This window comes from Ochotona princeps, chromosome 2 (assembly GCF_030435755.1).
Source record: "Ochotona princeps isolate mOchPri1 chromosome 2, mOchPri1.hap1, whole genome shotgun sequence".
NCBI lineage: Eukaryota > Metazoa > Chordata > Mammalia > Lagomorpha > Ochotonidae > Ochotona > Ochotona princeps.
In genome coordinates, this window is record NC_080833.1 from 19,920,118 (window position 1) to 19,938,300 (window position 18,183).

General features: G+C 44.2%; 1 protein-coding gene across 1 annotated transcript in view; it reads left to right on the plus strand.

Annotated features, from left to right (window-relative positions):
- The window catches only part of STX12 (syntaxin 12), a 40,258-nt gene that overhangs the window by 11,923 nt on the left and 10,152 nt on the right, over positions 1–18,183 (plus strand). Inside the window, exons 2-6 of the mRNA XM_004592189.3 lie at positions 831–900; positions 4,079–4,178; positions 9,993–10,130; positions 12,528–12,571; positions 14,704–14,809. Coding sequence (XP_004592246.2) covers positions 831–900; positions 4,079–4,178; positions 9,993–10,130; positions 12,528–12,571; positions 14,704–14,809 — 458 coding nt within the window. The remainder of the gene's footprint in view (positions 1–830; positions 901–4,078; positions 4,179–9,992; positions 10,131–12,527; positions 12,572–14,703; positions 14,810–18,183) is intronic.

Below are 18,183 nucleotides of genomic sequence, written 5' to 3' on the forward strand. Positions count from 1 at the left end.
TAGCCCTTGGAGTCTGATGTACCTGGGGTTGACTTCTTGCCCTTGCACGTGTGTAAGATAGTAAACCTCCCTGAATGCATTATTTCCTCATTTGTACAATGAAGGGCATATCTACTTGAGACTATTGCTGTGAAAATTATTGAGAATGTTTACAAAGCTCTTTTTGTTTATATATAAACAGAGACAAAAAGAGAGCTCCAACTACTGGTTAACTCCCCAGATGGCCATAATGTCCAGGGCCAGGCCAGGCCAAAGCCAGGAGTCAGGAGTTCTCCAGATCTGCCACCTGGAGACGGGCCGCAAGCACTTGAGCCATCTCCCACTGCTTTCCCAGGCCATTAGCTGGAACTCCAGCTGGCACTCATGAGATCCCAGGGTTGCAGGGAGACACTTTACCCACCATCCCATGGTGCCAGCTCCCAGAGCCCTTAGTGTAGTGGAGACGCTCAGTCAGTGGTAAGCTGCTATCATCAACATACATTGTCTGCCCAAAACAATTTACTATAGAAAAATTACCAGGCATTAGTGAGTGTAAACATTTTTGTTGATGTGAATTAGTATCAAGGCCATTCTAAAAATGATGAAATTTTTAACCAATACTATGGAGATGTGTAAAAGTCTGCAGGTTCTTTGAAGATGATAAACAAAATATCTTCTTTCAATTGTAACATATTATTCCATAGGGGAGAGAATGAGTTGGTAATTAGTTTTTGAAGATTTTGATCATCGCACAGTTTTTGTTATTGGATGTATTTTTTCAAGATTGTAGAGTCCAGTGATCTGAGAAGTATGGTGTTGATGATGTGTTTTTTCCCCCTACTCTTCCCCAGCTGCTCAGATAAAGAATTTGATGAGCCAACTAGGAACTAAGCAGGACTCAAGCAAGCTACAGGAAAATCTGTGAGTAGCTTCCCATAAAGGCTGGGTTCGGGGAGGGCTCTCCGAAAAAGTGCTTGATGTCTTGCTGCAGGCGGCTGCGTTTCAGATCTGTGGGTCAGGAAGAGAGGAGTGGCTCCTGGAGGGATAGCTGGAGCCAGAGGAGGAGGAGGAGCCTCTGCTGCTGTGTGATTTCCACTGTTCTGTTGTCTCCAGCAGTGGGGCAGTCTTCTGATTGGCATAGGGATTCTGATGGGATAGTCTAGTTGGATTTCCAATGTTTTATAATATTAGAAAAATTAACTCAGCCTGTGGGAGAGGAGGGGACTGATAGTGGGAACTGCTGATTTCTTTTTATCCCATCCTTCTTGACTCCATTTCTCCTTTTAGAAGTTCTGTTCTTCATTTTTAAAATATCATTTGTTGGGCCCTGCAAGATGGCTCAGTGGCCAAATTCTCACCTTGTAAGTGCCAGGATCCCACTGGGCTCTGATTTGTGTCCCAACTGCTCAGCTTTCCATCTAGCTCCCTGCTTGTGGCCTGGGAAAGCAGAGGAGGATGGGCCAAAGTGTTGGGATGCTGTATCCACGTGGGGGACACAGAAGAGGCTCCTGGCTTAGGATTGGCTCAGCTCTGGCCATTGCGGCCACTTGGGGAGTAAACTAGCAGATAGAAGATCTTTCTCTCTTTGTCCTCCATAAATCTGATCTGGTTTTCCAAGAAAAATAAATAAATCTTAAATAGCAAAACAAAACATTTATTTCTTGTCCTAGACATTGTGAAGTTAAAGAAAGATAATTATTACCGCAGGCATTTCTTTCTCTTTTTTTTTAAGATTGATTTATTTTTATTGGAAAAACAGATCAGATTTACTGAGAGGAGAGACAGAACAATCTTCCATCCACTGTTTCACTCCCCAAGTAACTGCAACAGCTGGAGCTGAGCCCATCTGAAGCCAGGAGCCAGGAGCTTCTTCCACGTCTCCAGTGTGGGTGCAGGGTCCCAAGGACTTCAGTTTTCCTCTGGTTCTTTCCCACATCACAGACAGGGAGCTGGATGGGAAGTGGAGCAGCCAGGACACAAAGCAGCGCCTATATGGAATGCTGGCACTTGCAGGTGGAGGATTAGCCTGTCGAGCCATGGATCCAGTCCCTACTGTGAGCATATTCTAGGGCAAAGTGAAATATCTGGATATTGTAGTAGTCTCTGAGATTTCAGGCCTGATGTTTTTGATTTTTGTGTGTGTGTATTAGTAGGATAGTTTCTTAAACTGAACTGCTGTAACAGTGCTGGGAATTGGGAGGTTCATCCACAAAGTGTGTGTCTTTCTCATGGTTCTATAGGCTGGGGTGGGCAAGGAAAGGCGATGGTAAATACAGTGACTGATGAGGGCCAGCTTTGTCATGGATGGTGCCTTCTTCCTGTTACCTCACTTGGTAGAAGGGGCAAGGCAACTGTTAGACATTTCTTCTTCAAAAATTTTGTTTACTTATTTATTTGAGAGAGAGAGACAGGAAGAAAGTATTTATCTTCTGGTCTAGTCTTCAAATGTTTGAAACTTTAGAATTAGGCAGGGTTGAACCTGGGAGCTAGGATCCCAATCCAGGTTCCCCACATAGTGGCAAGGCCTCAAGTTACTTGAGCCTTCACAGCTGCCTCGCAGAGACTGCATTAGCAGGAAGCTGGAGTCATTTTTCCAGTTGTTGGACCCAAGTACTTTAGTTTTGGATGTGGGTATATTTGTTGTTGAGATTTGTTCACTTACTTGAAAAGTGACAGGAAAAGGGAAAAAGAGATCTTCCCATCTGCTGGAATATTCTCCAAATGCCTGCACCAGTGGAGGCCTGGTCAGGCAGAAGTCAGCAGACCAGAACTCCATCTGGGTCTGCCATATGAATGGTAAGTGCCCAAGCGTCTGGGCTGTCAGCGGCAGCATTGCAGGAAGCTGGATCAGAAGTGGAGCAACCAGGACTCTTACTGACATTCTGATAGAGGATGATGCATCCCAAGCACAGCTTAAGCTGCTCAATGTCTGCCCTGGGATACTGACTTGTTAACCACTAGCTCAAACACCTGAAAACTTTAAAATGAGCCATTCAAGAGGTTCCATCTTCATAATCTAATCAACTCCTGAAGGATTGCATCTCGTAGTACTGTTTCCCAGGGATTAGAATTTCAACATAGGAATTTTTGAGGAACACAGCATCCACTCTGCAGCATGGGGTTTCTCTGTCCTCCCTTAAATTCTGTGTAGAAAAAGCCTGAGGATAGAGACAACCATGAACGAAAAGGATTCTTTTTATTTCCATTGTTTTGCAGCCCCACTTAGTGTATTACATAGTCCCTCTTTAATTTCTTTTCTCCTCTCTCTCTCTATATATTTTAAAACCGCAAAGGGCTTCTTTGTTTCAGAGGGAATAGCCAGGAAGTCAAGCATAATGAGCAGGTAGGGAGCCATGGGTAAAGCTGAGAAAGAACCAGCTTTAAGGAAGGACAGGGAGCATAGATCTTTAGAGATTACCCCCTGGGTAGGCAGGAGGCAATGTTTTTTTTTTTTTTTTTTTAAGACATACTTACAGGGAGAAGGAGGGACAGAGAGAAGAATTTTCTATCTTCTGGTTCACTCCTCAAGTGGCCACAATGGCCAGAACTGAGCTGATCTGAAGCCACGAGCCAGGAACTTCTTCTTTGCTTCCCATGCGAGTGTAGGGTCCCAAGGAATTGGGCCATCCTCGACTGCTTTCCCAGGCCACAAGCAGGGAGCTGGATGGGAAGTGAAGCAGCTGGGACACAAACCAGCACCCTTATGGGATCCTGGCACATGAAAGGCTAGGATTTAGCCACTAAGCTATCACATTGGGCCTGAAGCATTGCTTTTGATGACCTTTTCATGCTGCCCCCCTGTGCCTGGATTCTGATCAGTGCCTGTGACAAACACTGGCCATGCGGAAGTCCTGGGAAGTTCAGCTGGAGGGTTTTGTGAGAGTTCAGTGTTGAAAAGGTGAGATGTAGGTTAAGGTGGTGTTTACTCTCCTTACATTTCTTTTCTTCCCAAATATGATGATATCTGATCCGTGCCTCCCTCAGTCGGTGTCATTGAGGCTGCTCAGTGATGTGAAGTGCCTGGAAAGGAGTGGGCAGGGCTGGTGTTGCTGAGCACCAAGAAGTGACAGCATTCTGAATCCTATCTTTTCTCTTTTAGACAACAGTTGCAACACTCCACAAATCAACTGGCCAAGGAAACAAATGAATTGCTAAAGGAATTGGGGTCCTTGCCCCTTCCCTTATCTGCTTCCGAACAGGTTGGTACTTTCTGTTTTATTCTGCTTATTCAGTAGGAAGACAGTGTGGGAAACAAACACAAGTTGATCTAGGTGCTGGTTGGCTGTCTTCTGTAAAGTGGTACATATGTGACCAGTGCGCCAGGACAGAGGATGTGCACCCAATGTAGCCAAGTGCCTGGCAGGTGTAGGTACTGCACAGGCAGTGGCTGCTGCTGTCATTGATAGCATGTCATTGATGTTCTCAATGTTTTAATCAAATGAGTTTGCCTGAGGGGAAATCTCAATGATTTACTCTGTTTGAAATAGTGAGGGAGAAAGAGGGAAATGGAGGGAAAGAGATCTTCATCTACTGTTTTACTCCCAAAATGGCTACAAAAGCAGGGGTTGGATCAGGCCAAAGCCAGGAGCTTGGAACTGCCTTGGAGTCCCCAACATGAACATGGAAGGTAGGGGCCAAGTATTTTGGTCATCTGAACTAGATTGCCAACATTATAAACAGCGGCTTACCTGCTACGCCACAACCCTGGCCCCAAGATTTCCACTTTATTCAGTGGCCATTCAGTCATTTAAAAACACAGTCTGAATAATGCAATGATTTTGTGCATAGATTCCTGAAGTCATGTGTGGCCTGCCCTTCTCAGTGGCTGACTCATTTACCTGTAAAATGGCCTTCTCCCTCAAGTCCTTCTTCCTCAGGAAGACAGCCTCCATCTGTGTTAGCCTGTTGTGATTCTGTTTTGCTTTTAGCTTCCAGGATATTCACTAGGGGCACTTAACTTGCACTGCTTTTCATTACTGGACATTGTAAATGTTGATATCCTGTCCCTAATGACTCTGGAAACAAAGCTCTCTGAGTTGTTTTTCAGACCATGAGTCTTAGACATTTTTGTGAACAGCATTTAAAAAAATGTAAAGAGTAGAAAAGCTAGAATGTGTGCCATGTCTTAAGGGCAGATGCTATTACAGGAAACATCTATTTCATACGTTTGTGTGAGCATAGTCCCAGGTCGTAATGTCAAATTCTTACTGGAGATCTGTTTATCAGGCAGGAGTTTTGGTTCCCACTCGCTTGAAAGAGGAGCCAAGACTGCATGCTTCATCATCGCACTACAAAGTCGTTATAAAAAAGGGCAGATATGTCACCTTGTGGTTAAGACACCACTTGGGGCCTGCACACCTTACCAAAGCCGCTGCTTTCGAGTTTCAAGTCTGGTCTGTGGCGCCTGCTGAAGGACACTTGGGGAGACAGCCCGGTGATGGCTCATTATGTCCCTGCTGCCTTTGTGGGCTACCTGGATTGAGTTTCTGATTCTGAGCTTTGCCATAACCAAGCCTGCCCTGGTGTTGTAGCATTTGAGGGGCATGAACCAGGAGGAGCTCATTCTCTCTCTCTCTCTCTCTCTCTCTCTCTCTCTCTCTCTCTCTCTCTCTCTCTCCTTCCCTCCCTCTCTTCCTCCACCTCCCTGCCCTTTCATTCTCTCTTGTCTCTACCTGTCAAGTTAACTCTTAACTAATTAATTAGAAATATGAAAAGTATAAAGTATTAATTGGTCTTGCTTTAAAAAAAAGTCATCTTGCTATAATCACCCTTTTGTTATCAGTCTGTGGGTTGTTTAATTGTTCTTCATGCTGACTTCAGTGTAAGCCAGGTCCCCCTTGCCATCCACTATTTCCAGACAGTTCTCAAATTATCCGTTTCTTCCTCTCAGCTGCACAGCTAAGCAGTATGTACTTTTTTTTTTTAATATAGTGATAGAAATAAAGTCTACAGGTCTGCTTAAGACAGAATATTCTGAAGTGCTTCACGGTTAAGTGTAGCCTAAGCAAAATATAAATAGAAAATTAAATCTGCTACCCCAAATTTTCTCATCTAATGTATTTGAGATGTAAGCAAAGGTTATTTTTGGATCATGCATGCTGTTGTTCTCGTCCATTAGCTGGGGTCATTAAGCATGCAAAATAGATGTACAAACTGCGCTCTCTGATGAGACAACTCTGATTCCTTTCCTCCTGTTGTGCTGATTCTCTTCTTTCTTTCTTACTGTTTTGTTGTCTCATTCATTTTAGCCCCTTAGCCCATCTGTTCATGACGATCTTACACATTGCAGCTCCTGCTTTCAGTTTTTTTTTTAATTGCATGCTGTAATCAGTGATCTAGTTGCCTAATCCAGTGGCCTTTTTCTGAGTGTTTACTCACTTTTCTTCTGTTTTCTTTGATCCTCTTGTCCATCCCATCTCCTTTATTCTTCCTGTTACTCTCTTTGGTAAGCCTACCCCCTCTGGTGACCCCCCAGGCTCCTTCTCAGCCCTCTGCCCTGGCCTTCCTGAGGCTCTGCCAGCGCTCAGGTTCTCTGCTGCTGTGCTGCTTCCCTCAGGAGTCCTGTCTTCTGTCACATTCCCTGTCACCTCGTAATCATGACACCCACATCTTTTCCCTCCTCATCCCCTTATCCCAAGTTTCCGTCCACTTGGTCCAGTTCCTGCCCTGACATCTCCTCCTAAATATGCTACCTTCATAAATAAATATGTGAAGTCTTGTACTGAGTTGCTCATGTCTCACCCCAAACCCTTAGATCACCTAATTGGTAATATCTGTTATCATAAGAAGATTGTACTTTTTTTAAAAAAATCTTTATTTATTTAGAAGACAAATTTTGCAGAAAGAGAAGGATAGAGAAAGTCTTTTGTCCACTGCTTCACTCACCAATGGCCAGATCTGGGCTGATCCAAAGCTGGGAGCCAGGAGCTTCCTCTGTTTCTCCCACGTGGGTGCAGGGTCCCAAGACCTTGGACCATTCTCCACTGATTTTCCAGGCTATAAGCAGGGAGCCGGATGGGAAGTGGAGCAGCTGAATCATGAACCAGCTCTGATATGGGATGCCAGTGCTGCAGGCAGGTGATTAACTTACTATGCCACCATGCTGGCACCAAAAGTTCATGCTATTTTTTTTTTTAAAGATTTTATTTATTTTTATTACAAAGTCAGATATACAGAGAGGAGGAGAGACAGAGAGAAAGATCTTCCACCCGATGATTCACTCCCCAAGTGAGCCGCAACGGCCGATGCTATGCCGATCCAAAGCCAGGAACCAGGAACCTCTTCCGGGTCTCCCACGCGGGTGCAGTGTCCCAATGCATTGGGTCGTCCTCGACTGCTTTCCCAGGCCACAAGCAGGGAGCTGGATGGGAAGTGGAGCTGCCGGGATTAGAACCAGCGCCCATATGGGATCCCGGGGTGTTCAAGACGAGGACTTTAGCTGCTAGGCCACGCCGCCGGGCCCAAAAGTTCATGCTTTTTAACTTCATAATTGCTCTCATGCAAATTTGTCCTAAGGTGGGAGTAGAAAATCTGAAAGAAAAAAATTGCTATGTACTCTGGAGCCAGATGTCCTAAATTTTTTTTTTGAAAGATTTATTTTTATTACAAAGTCAGATATATAGAGAGGAGGAGAGACAGAGAGAAAGATCTTCCGTCCGATGATTCACTCCCCAAGTGAGCCGCAACGGCTGGTCTGCGCCGATCCGAAGCCGGGAACCAGGAACTTCCTCCAGGTCTCCCATGCGGGTGCAGTGTCCCAAGGCTTTGGGCCATCCTCGACTGCTTTTCCAGGCCACAAGCAGGGAGCTGGATGGGAAGTGGAGCTGCCGGGATTAGAACCGGTGCCCATATGGGATCCTGGGGCTTTCAAGGCGAGGACTTTAGCTGCTAGGCCACGCCGCCGGGCCCCAGATGTCCTAAATTTAAACTCCAACTTTGCCACTTACTGAGTGATCCTGGGAAAATTACTTACCTCTCTGACCTTTGGATTAGTAAAATAGAAATTATAACAGTATTTAGTATACAGATTATTATGCAGATTGAGTTATTTTATGTCTGTTGTACATTGTGAATGTTGCATAAATATTAGCTATTACAGTGGCTTACTTTAAATTTATTTGTAATAGTTAAAAACTGGGAAATCTAAATGAAATGTTTACATAAATTTTTTTTTTACATAAAATTTAATGGATAAACTTGATGGATATATGTAACATTAAAATCATGATGGAAAATGTTTACACTAAAATATTTAAAAGAATTTTGGGATGGAGTGGTTGGGGGATGATGTCTTCATTCTCCTTATTACTATGATGTTTATTTAAAAATTGAAATCCCAAAAAGAGGAAATGAAGTTATTCTCCCAAGTTTGCTTTCAATATTATTGTTTTTTCTGGTTTGGAATTTGAGTCATTCTTGACTTTCCTTTTCCCCTACCATAGTCACCATGTCTTAATAGTTCCTAAATTGATTATTCATTTTTTTCCCTAAAGATTTATTTATTTTTTATTTATTTGAGAGAGTGATAGAAGAATGATGTGACTGTTTGAAAGACTATACTATTGTTATAGGGGAAAACAGTAGGAGGGAGGGAGTTGAGGAGAGTGAGCCGCTGGAACTGTAGCGTGAAAAATAAAAGTTAAAAAAAAAGGAAGAAAGAGTGGCAGCAAGAGATGAAAAGAGAGAGAAACAGCAATGGATCCTCTTGCTTCTTTGCTTCCTAAATGGCTGCAGTGGCTGGAGCTGGGTCCGGGCCACTGTGAAGCCGGGAGCCCAGAACTCTATCTGCGTCTCTCACCTGGGTGGTAGGGTCCTAGGTACTTGGGCCGTCTGCCTTGTCTTTTCCAGGCACATTAGGAGGACAGCTAGATGAGAAGTGGAGCAGCTGGGACTTGAACTGGCACTATGATATGGGATACCTGTATTTTGTTATCTTGAGAACACCTCCTAATTTCTTCTTTATGAACCCATTACCATGTTAAAAATCCTAAGACTATTGAAATAATCTTTGCAATGTGTTCCCTTTTTCTATTTTACCTTATATATCATCACCAACCAGTGTTTCTAAATTATCATGTTCTCTGCTTAGCTATCTTCATTGCCCTGCAAATCTACTCCTGTCAGCACCTCCCTTGCTTTCTAGTGTTACTTTTTAGCCATGCTCATGAATAAACCTTTGGTTCCAGCCACATGGCCTCCTGGTGAACCCCTTTAAGATTTCTGCTGCTCTGCCTTTGTTCATGCTCTCCCCATTCTTGCACAGCCTTACCCCTTCTGCTTTTGCTTGCCTTACTCTGCCATCAGTGTCTGTCTCTTAAGGCTTTTTTTTTCCCACTTAATTTCTTACTGATTATTCTTGCCCCTGAACTCCTTTGATACTTACTGGATATAGCGATTATTCATAATGAGTTTACTTGTCTGTCTACAACCTTAATCTAAAAATAGGTGATAAGCTATTTGAGGTAAAGGGTGAGTTTCTACTTCTGTATTCGCAGCAGCTGGCTAGTGCTCTGTGTGTATTTTTTGAGGCATTGAAGTAGCAGGTTTGATAAGGTAACCTGCATGGGACAGTCATTGTGATTCAATAGGTTAACCCACCCCTTGGGACACAAATATCCAATATTAGAGTGTCAGTCTGAGTGCAGCTGCACTTCTGATTGGGTTTCCTGCTCCTGTGCCTGTGATGTTGTGGATCAAGCCCTCAAAAGCTTGGGTTCTTTGTACACATGTGGGAGACCCAAATGGAGGTCCTTACTCCTGGCACCAGCCTGGCTCAACCCTGCCTATTGTTACCATTTGGAGAGTGAATCAGTGGATGAAAGATCTCTGATTGTCTCTTTTCTATATATATATAAAACTGCTTTGAAAATAAGTAAAGCTTAAGAAAAAATCCTGTCCTATAATATTTTTTTTATTTTAAAATCTTAATGGGGAATACTGTTGTGTTTAATAGAAATGAAAACAAGTGATTCTGGGTTAACAGGAAATTTCATGTTCTTGCTGAATTTCCTCAGCGCCAGCAGAAACTTCAGAAGGAACGCCTCATGAATGACTTCTCTGCAGCCTTAAACAACTTCCAAGCCGTGCAGAGAAGGGTGTCTGAGAAAGAAAAGGAGAGCATTGCCAGGGCTAGAGCTGGGTCTCGGCTTTCGGTAAGTGGGTTCCTCAGGGGGCGTTGTTGCTACCCTTCCTGGATGCGATGTCACAACTTGAGCGAAGTTAGTTACCTTGTGGAATCTAAAACCCTACCCATGACTTTCTCATACTGTTATGTAAACCTTTGCTGGTTTATTTTATACTTTGGATAATTGATTATTGCATGATTTCTAAAACATATATCCGTCATTTTGAAAAGAGGTTCCCAGGTATGGAAGTCTTCCAGATGTGACACATCTCATTATACAACATAAAAAGGAAAAACATGTTACTAAGGGTTTCAACAGACAACTTTTCAAACACTGGGAAGCTCTTCACAGTGTTAGATGTGGGTTTCAGAAATTCTGGATCTTTGTTTTGTTTTGTTTTTTACTTGAAATCTACATTTTTATCATTGGCAACCAATACTGTTGAGCCCCTTGAAGGATGGACTTGGTGATTTTCAAGAAGTATGCCACCTGAAAAGTTTCTGTGTATATCTCAAAAAGCTTATGAAAGTTTTATAGATAAGCAAAAATGGTGTTCCCCAAAGTTGCTAGTTCAGCCTGCAACTGCAGGTTAGTTACACAGATGCTTTTCTTGGAAGCAGACAGTTCAAGTTCAGTTGCACGCAGCTGAGAGAGTTCATATGTACTACCCACTTCATTATACTGACTATTAAAATGATGTGCTTTGAGAGATCAAAATTTAATTAATTGTTTCTGTAGAAGGCTTCATCAAGGACAGCTCGGATTTTCTTTTCTCCCTGTGAGTACCTGGCAATGAGTAATATTAGTACAGTCTGATGCCATGACTCAGCCATTTTATCCACCAGTGCTTTTGCTCCATGAGTGCAAATGTCAACACAGAAAAAGGCAAGTAAGCATGAGTGTAATTTTGAATAACGATAAAGCAAATAGAAGGGTACACAGCTTCTTCAGTAATCCTGGAATCTCAGGTTGAAACAGTGAGATCATATGAGACACAGCGAGGGTGTTGGTTGTGGATTTGATGCACCGGGAACCTTCCTGCTTGTCCAGTACAGGTAGTACAAATCGAAACAACCCTTTGGAAGACATTTTGGCTGTATCTATAGAACACTTGTACACCTTGTGACCCAGCACATCCATCCTGGGGAACCCGTACATGTGTCTACCGGAGTGTATGTAGGAGAATGTTCCCTGCGGTAGCACTTAGAGCAGCCATTCACAAATTGAAAGCATGCAGATGTCCTTCAAAGGTAGAATGGATGAGCATGCTGTGGTGTTCATGTACCGAGTTATTCCAGAAAGAAATTGAACAAACCACGGTTGCATTCAGCATCAGGGACACATCTGGTGTTCTCTGGAATGTGATACAAGCAAAGCATGAAAGAATGTAAGCAGTATAATTCCACTATGTAAAGTTCAGACACAGCAAATTGATATGTAGCAGAGATGTATGTCACTGTCTTTAAACTGCAAGGAAATGACGTCCACAAAGTCAGGGTCATGGGTACTTAGTGGGGAAGGAAGTCTACTGGAGAGAGCATGTGGGTGGGTTTCCAGGACATTGTCACTGTGCTTGATCTGGGGAGAAAGGAAAAACAAACAAACAACAACAACAACAAAAAACTCACAGTATTATTCTCATTTGACAAATTTTGAAAATTTCCTTCATTTTTGCTTGTCCTGTATTGCTATTATAGGAAGATTAAAACTCTTAAATTGAAAATAGGTTTGGCCCAGAGGGGGGTCTGCCTAAGAAGCTGTTGAACTTGACTGGACAATAACATGCTGGACTCTATGTTTGGTATATGCTTGCAATGAGGGAATCTCAACTGAACTTGAACTGTGGTTATGCAACAAGGTGGAGGAATCCACCATGGGGGAAGGGTTTGGGAAGGGGAGGGGAGAATCCCAGTACCTATGAAACTGTGTCACATAATACAATGTAATTAATAAAAAAAAAAGATATATCCAACAAAAAAAAAGAAAATAGGTTTGTCTGTAGAAGTTACAGAGTAATATGTACATTAGTCAGATTTTTGAAGTGAATTTTCCACTATAATACTTAGTATGCTATATTCTTGGAGAAATATTTACATTTTCTTAACCTTGCAAGACATAAACCCTTTCCTTATCTTCCCCTATTTTCAAAAAGACTGTGGTTGTGTCTGTTATTATCCTTGCTCCATGCTATTTAACACAGTTTCTGGTCTGGGTCCAGAAGGGAAGGACAGGATTGCTTTCAGTCCATTTCTTGATTAAGACGGTTTCCCAGAATCCTGTGTCATCTTCCAGATCCTGTCAAAGCCAGGAGATGTCACTTCTTTATACTGTAGCTAAGGAAACCCTTGTGTGTGTGTGTGTGTGTGTGTGTGTGTGTCTGGGATGTATTTCTGAATAACAGCAATAATACCATCTGTTTTCCAGGCGGAAGAGAGGCAAAGAGAGGAGCAGCTTGTCTCATTTGACAGGTAAAAGAATTATTCATAGAACCCACTGGATAGTTGTGATGGGAGTATATATATTTTTAAATTATTTTTGATTTAAAAAAAATCACGGGCCCGGCGGCGTGGCCTAGCAGCTAAAGTCCTTGCCTTGAACGCCTCGGGATCCCATATGGGCGCTGGTTCTAATCCCGGCAGCTCCACTTCCCATCCAGCTCCCTGCTTGTGGCCTGGGAAGGCAGTCGAGGACGACCCAATGCATTGGGACCTTGCACCCGCGTGGGAGACCCGGAAGAGGTTCCAGGTTCCCGGCTTCGGATCGGCGCGCATCGGCCCGTTGCGGCTCACTTGGGGAGTGAATCATCGGACGGAAGATCTTTCTCTCTGTCTCTCCTCCTCTCTGTATATCTGACTTTGTAATAAAACGAATAAATCTTTAAAAAAAAAAAATAAAATAAATAAAAAATAAAAAAAATCACTAGGGCTAGTGCTGTGGCACAGTGTTAAGCCACTTCTGGGGATGCTTACATTTCATTGTCAGAGTGCCCGTTCCAGTCTTGGCTTCTCATCCATCTTCAGATTAGTGTGCTGGGAAGGCAGTGAAAGATGGCCCAAGTGCTTGGGTCCCTGCCATCAACGTGGGAGACCAGGAATTCTGGTCTCCTGGCTTCAGCCATCTGGAGCATAAACCAGTAGATGGAAGATCTTTGTCACTTTGCCATTCAAATAAATAAGTAAATCTTTTAAAAAGAAATTAATTAAAAGGAAATTAAAATAAAAGGGGATTTTTGGTAGGTAATAGAAAATCCACATAATAAAAGTTAAAAAACCATGGACTCTCTTAGGACTGTCTTAATATCTTTGAATTAGGAAAGGAGTCATTGCAGATAACATACCGATTTGTAAGAAGCCCTGATGTCTCTATGTTTCAGGGAGACCTTGAGTCTGCAGGAATAAGGGTGACTTCACAGGGAAGTCTAAATCACTGGACCTCTAATTCAGAGCATGTTCTCCAGAGTGCTTGTGTATCGGCCTACTCACCTTTAGAAAAGGACATCTCATCCTTCCCCCTCCCCTCCCCTCCCCTCCCCTCCCCTCCCCTCCCCTCCCCTCCCCTCCCCTCCCCTCCCCTCCCCTCCTTTCCTTCCCTCCTTTCCCCTCTCCTTTTTTCTTTTGTTCTTTCTTACTTCCTTCCCTTTTTTGATTTTTTTTTTAGACTTATTTATTTTTATTGCTAAGTCAGATTTACAGAGAGGAGAGATAGAAAGATCTTCCATCTGTTGGTTCACTCCCCAAGTGCCTGCAACAGCCGGAGTTGAGCCAATCCAAAGTCAGGACCAGGAGCTTCTTCTGGGTCTCCCGTGTGGGTGCAGGGTCCCAAGGCTTTGGGCTGTCCTTGACTGCTTTCCCAGGCCACAGGCAGGGAGCTGGATGGGAAGTTAGAGCATCCGGGACAAGAACTGGTGCCCATATGGGATCCTGGTGCATGCAAGGCGAGGACTTTAGCCACTAGACTACTACGCTGGGCCATGATTTATTTTATATTATTTTAAAAGCAGAATTAGAGGAGAGATGGAGAGAGGTCTTCTATGCACTGGTTTACTCCTCCAAAGGCTGCAGTGGCTGTAATGGTCAGAGCTGAGTCAATCTGAAACCTGGATCCAGGAATTATATCTGGTTTTCACCTGTAGGTCCAGGGACTCAAGTAGTTGGGCATTTTCCACTTTATTTTTCAGGCACATTAGCAGGGAGCTTCAGCAATGGCCCTGGGATTCTGCCTTAGGAACTTCTGCCTTTCTAGCACTTGGAGATAAAGGATGATTTATTCATACCCTTGGAAAAGCATACAACACTGGAGTTTCAGGGTTTTTCGGGTCCAGTGTAATAAGAGATAGGCTTTCAGTGAGTTGGTTCACGTCACTGGCTGCTTTCTTTGTCTGGCATGTCCTTGCCACCCCTCAGTGGAACCGGTGAGGAATGCTTCCGTTATAATCCTCCTTCGTTTTAGTTTTGCCCGTGCCCCTCCTGTTACCAGCTCTTTGCCTCTTGACAGGAAATGTGTGACCCTCCAGGTCTTTGTGGCTGTAGCAGTGTGTCTACAAGAGGCTTTGTTGGCATGTTGTAGAGTGCAGAGCATTAGTGTACCTGTTTTTCTGCAGCCATGAGGAGTGGAACCAGATGCAGAGCCAGGAGGATGAGGCAGCCATCACGGAGCAGGACCTGGAGCACATCAAAGAACGGGAGACAGCCATTCGGCAGCTTGAGGTGAGGACCGGGCCGTGATTCCTGTTTGACGCAGGTAGCTGCGGCCATCTGGACTCCATCCACCTGAATTTCCTCTCAGTTGCCATGAAGTGAGTCACGGGTGAGATTGACATATTATCTCTGTGTTCACTGTCAGGAGATTGGCCTTGGTGCTCAAGAACGGCCACGATTCTTTGCTCGGTCATGTGGTCTCCTGGAGAAACACACACAAGAACGTAGCAGGGGAGGCAGGATGTTACTGCTCACTTGGACTTGGTCCCCAATCTCAGCACCAACTCCTAGGTTAAGCAGGGCTCTTCAAGGAGCCCCTTGCTGTCGTCTGGATGGTCCAGGGTAAAGGCAAACCAGGAATCTTGCTTCATTTTTATACAACCTGAAGTCAATCCCATGTTGTGGATATTACCACTTAAGTCAGGGAAATGAAACATTTTGGGGGTAAAGTTGCAGTGGAAAGGTTGTAGACCTTTCTTAAGTAACTTAGCTTCCAGCTTTAACTTTATGAAGTGATCAGTAAAATATCTTTTAACTGCAGTAGTTGTCTCCTCTCTGGAGTTAGAATTCTGCCACCTCTGTGGTAAGGAGGAAAGAGACTTTGAGCTCCCCCTTGACCTTCGTCTGTGCCAGTGTTCAGAACTGTGGCTACCTAAGCTGTCTCCTTCCACCACAAACTATTAAGTTGGACTGTGAAATTCCTGCTCCCAGATTTCTGAGATGTGCAAGAGGGTAAGAATTACTGCCCAGGCCCTTAGTATCTGGTTTTAAATGAGACAATTTATCCTCAATTTATACTATATTTTATTGCCTTCAAAGATGTCGTATCTTTTCTTTTTGCTGGGGGAGGGACTTTATTTAATTTTCCTTTACTCTTTTACGCTTGCTACTTTTTTTTTTCCTTATTGCAAAGTCAGATATACACAGAGGAGGAGAGACAGTAAGAAAGATCTTCCGTCCGATGATTCACTCTCCAAGTGAGCACAATGGCCGATGCTATGCTGATCTGAAGCCAGGATCCAGGAACTTCTTCCAGGTCTCCCATGCGGGTGCAGGATCCCAAGGCTTTGGGCTGTCCTCGACTGCTTTTCCCAGGCCACAAGCAGGGAGCTGGATGGGAAGTGGAGCTGCCGGGATTAGAACCGGCACCTATATGGGATCCCAGTGCGTTCAAGGCGAGGACTTTAGACACTAGGCCACGCCGCCGGGCCCTACACTTGCTACTTCCAATCATTTTCTTAGATTCCTAACATTAGAAATAGAGTTGCTGTGGGCCCAGGTGTTAATGTAGCAGCAAAAGTCTTTGCCTTGAACTCACCGGGATCCTATATGGGCACCAGTTCTAATCCCAGTGGCCCTGCTTCCCTTTCAGCTCCCTGCTTGTGGCCTGGGAAAGCAGTCGAGGATGGCCCAAAGTCTTGGGACCCTGCACCCATATGGGAGACCTGGAAGAAGCTCCTGGCTCCTGGCTTTGGATCGGCTTAGCTCTAGTTGTTGGGGCTGCTTTGGGAGTAAATCATCGGATGAAAGATCTTCCTCTGTCTCTCCTCCTCTGTTTGTCTCACTTTCCAATAAAAATAAATAAATCTTTAAAAAAAATAGAAAGAAATACAGCTGCTGCTTGAATAATAGCAGGGTCAGAGGTGCTGACTCCTTGCGTAGCTGAGGTTAACTTTAGCAGCAACATAAACACACATTTTACAGGTAGCAAAAAATACATAAGAACTGAGAGATCATTTTTTATCATGATAGGCAATTTAACGGAAAGAACAATTTCCAAGGACCCAGCACTATTACCCAATGGTTAAATCCTTGCCTTGTAAGCACTGGGATCCCATTTGAGCACATGTTTGTGTCCCAGCTGCACCACTTCCCATCCAGCCATCTGTTTGTGCCCTGGAATGTGCTTGTGGCAGTAGAGGATGGCCCAAAGCGTTGTGATCATGCAGCTGTGTGGGAGACCCAGAAGAAGCTCCTGGCTCCTAGCTTCAGATCGGCTCCCCTCTGGGCCTTGCGGCCACTTGAGAAGTGAACCAGTGGACGGAAGATCTTTCTATGTCTCTTATCTCCTTCTCTCTGTAAATCTGCCTTTCCAGTAAGTATAAAATAAATCTTAAAAAAAAAGAAACTCACGGGCCCGGCGGCGTGGCCTAGCGGCTAAAGTCCTCGCCTTGAAAGCCCCGGGATCCCATATGGGTGCCGGTTCTGATCCCGGCAGCTCCACTTCCCATCCAGCTCCCTGCTTGTGGCCTGGGAAAGCAGTCGAGGACGGCCCAATGCATTGGGACACTGCACCCGCGTGGGAGACCTGGAAGAGGTTCCAGGTTCCCGGCTTCGGATCGGCGCGCATCAGCCCGTTGCGGCTCACTTGGGGAGTGAATCATTGGACGGAAGATCTTCCTCTCTGTCTCTCCTCCTCTCTGTATATCTGGCTGTAATAAAATGAATAAATCTTTAAAAAAAAAAACTCACTAAGATGACTAGCATCTTCTAAGAAGCTTCTCTTAACACTTGAGCTAACCACAATAGCCACAGGTGCTGGGTACAAAATTAACTAGATAGCTCTGTGTGTATAAAGTTTATGAAAAATGAATGTTATGGAAAAACTGGATTTTGAAAATTTTGATAAAATAAGCGTGTCCATGTTTCCCCCCACCCCCATCTACTTGACAGGCAGCTGGGACAGAGCTTCTATTGGTTCACTCCCCATTTGCCAGCAACATCTAAGATCCAGGAACTCTATCTGAGTCTCCTTTGTGGATGTCAGGAGCCCAAGCCCTGACATCTTTCTTTGCTTCCCAGGATATATTAGTAGGAAGCTGGATTGGAAGTTGAGTAGCTAGGACTGAAGCCAGAAATGTGGGCATTGCAAAGCTCAGGCTTAACCTGCTGCACCACAATGCCTTTTTTTTGTTTGTGAAGATTTTATTTATTTTTGTTGGAAAGTGAGATATACAGAGAGGAGGAGAGACAGAGGAAGATCTTCAATCCGCTGGTTTACTCCCCCAGTGGCTGCAATGTCCAGAGCTGAACTGATCTGAAGCCAGGAGCCAGGAACTACTTCTGGGTCTCCCACGTGGGTGCAGGGTCCCAGGGCTTTGGGCATCCTCCACTGCTTTCTAGGCTATAGGCAGGGAGCTGAATGAGAAGCAGGACTGCCAGGATATGAACCTGTGCCCATATGGGATCTCGGTGAGTGCAAGGTGAGGTCTTTAGCTGCTATGCTACCACGCCGGGCCCCCCAATGCCTATTCTTAAGCTTACTTTTTTTTTCTTTAAGATTTGTTTTTATTGGAAAGAAAGATTTACAGAGAGAAGGAGAGACAGAGAAAAGATCTTCCATCTATTGGTTCACTCCTCAAATAGCTGCAACAGCCAGAGCT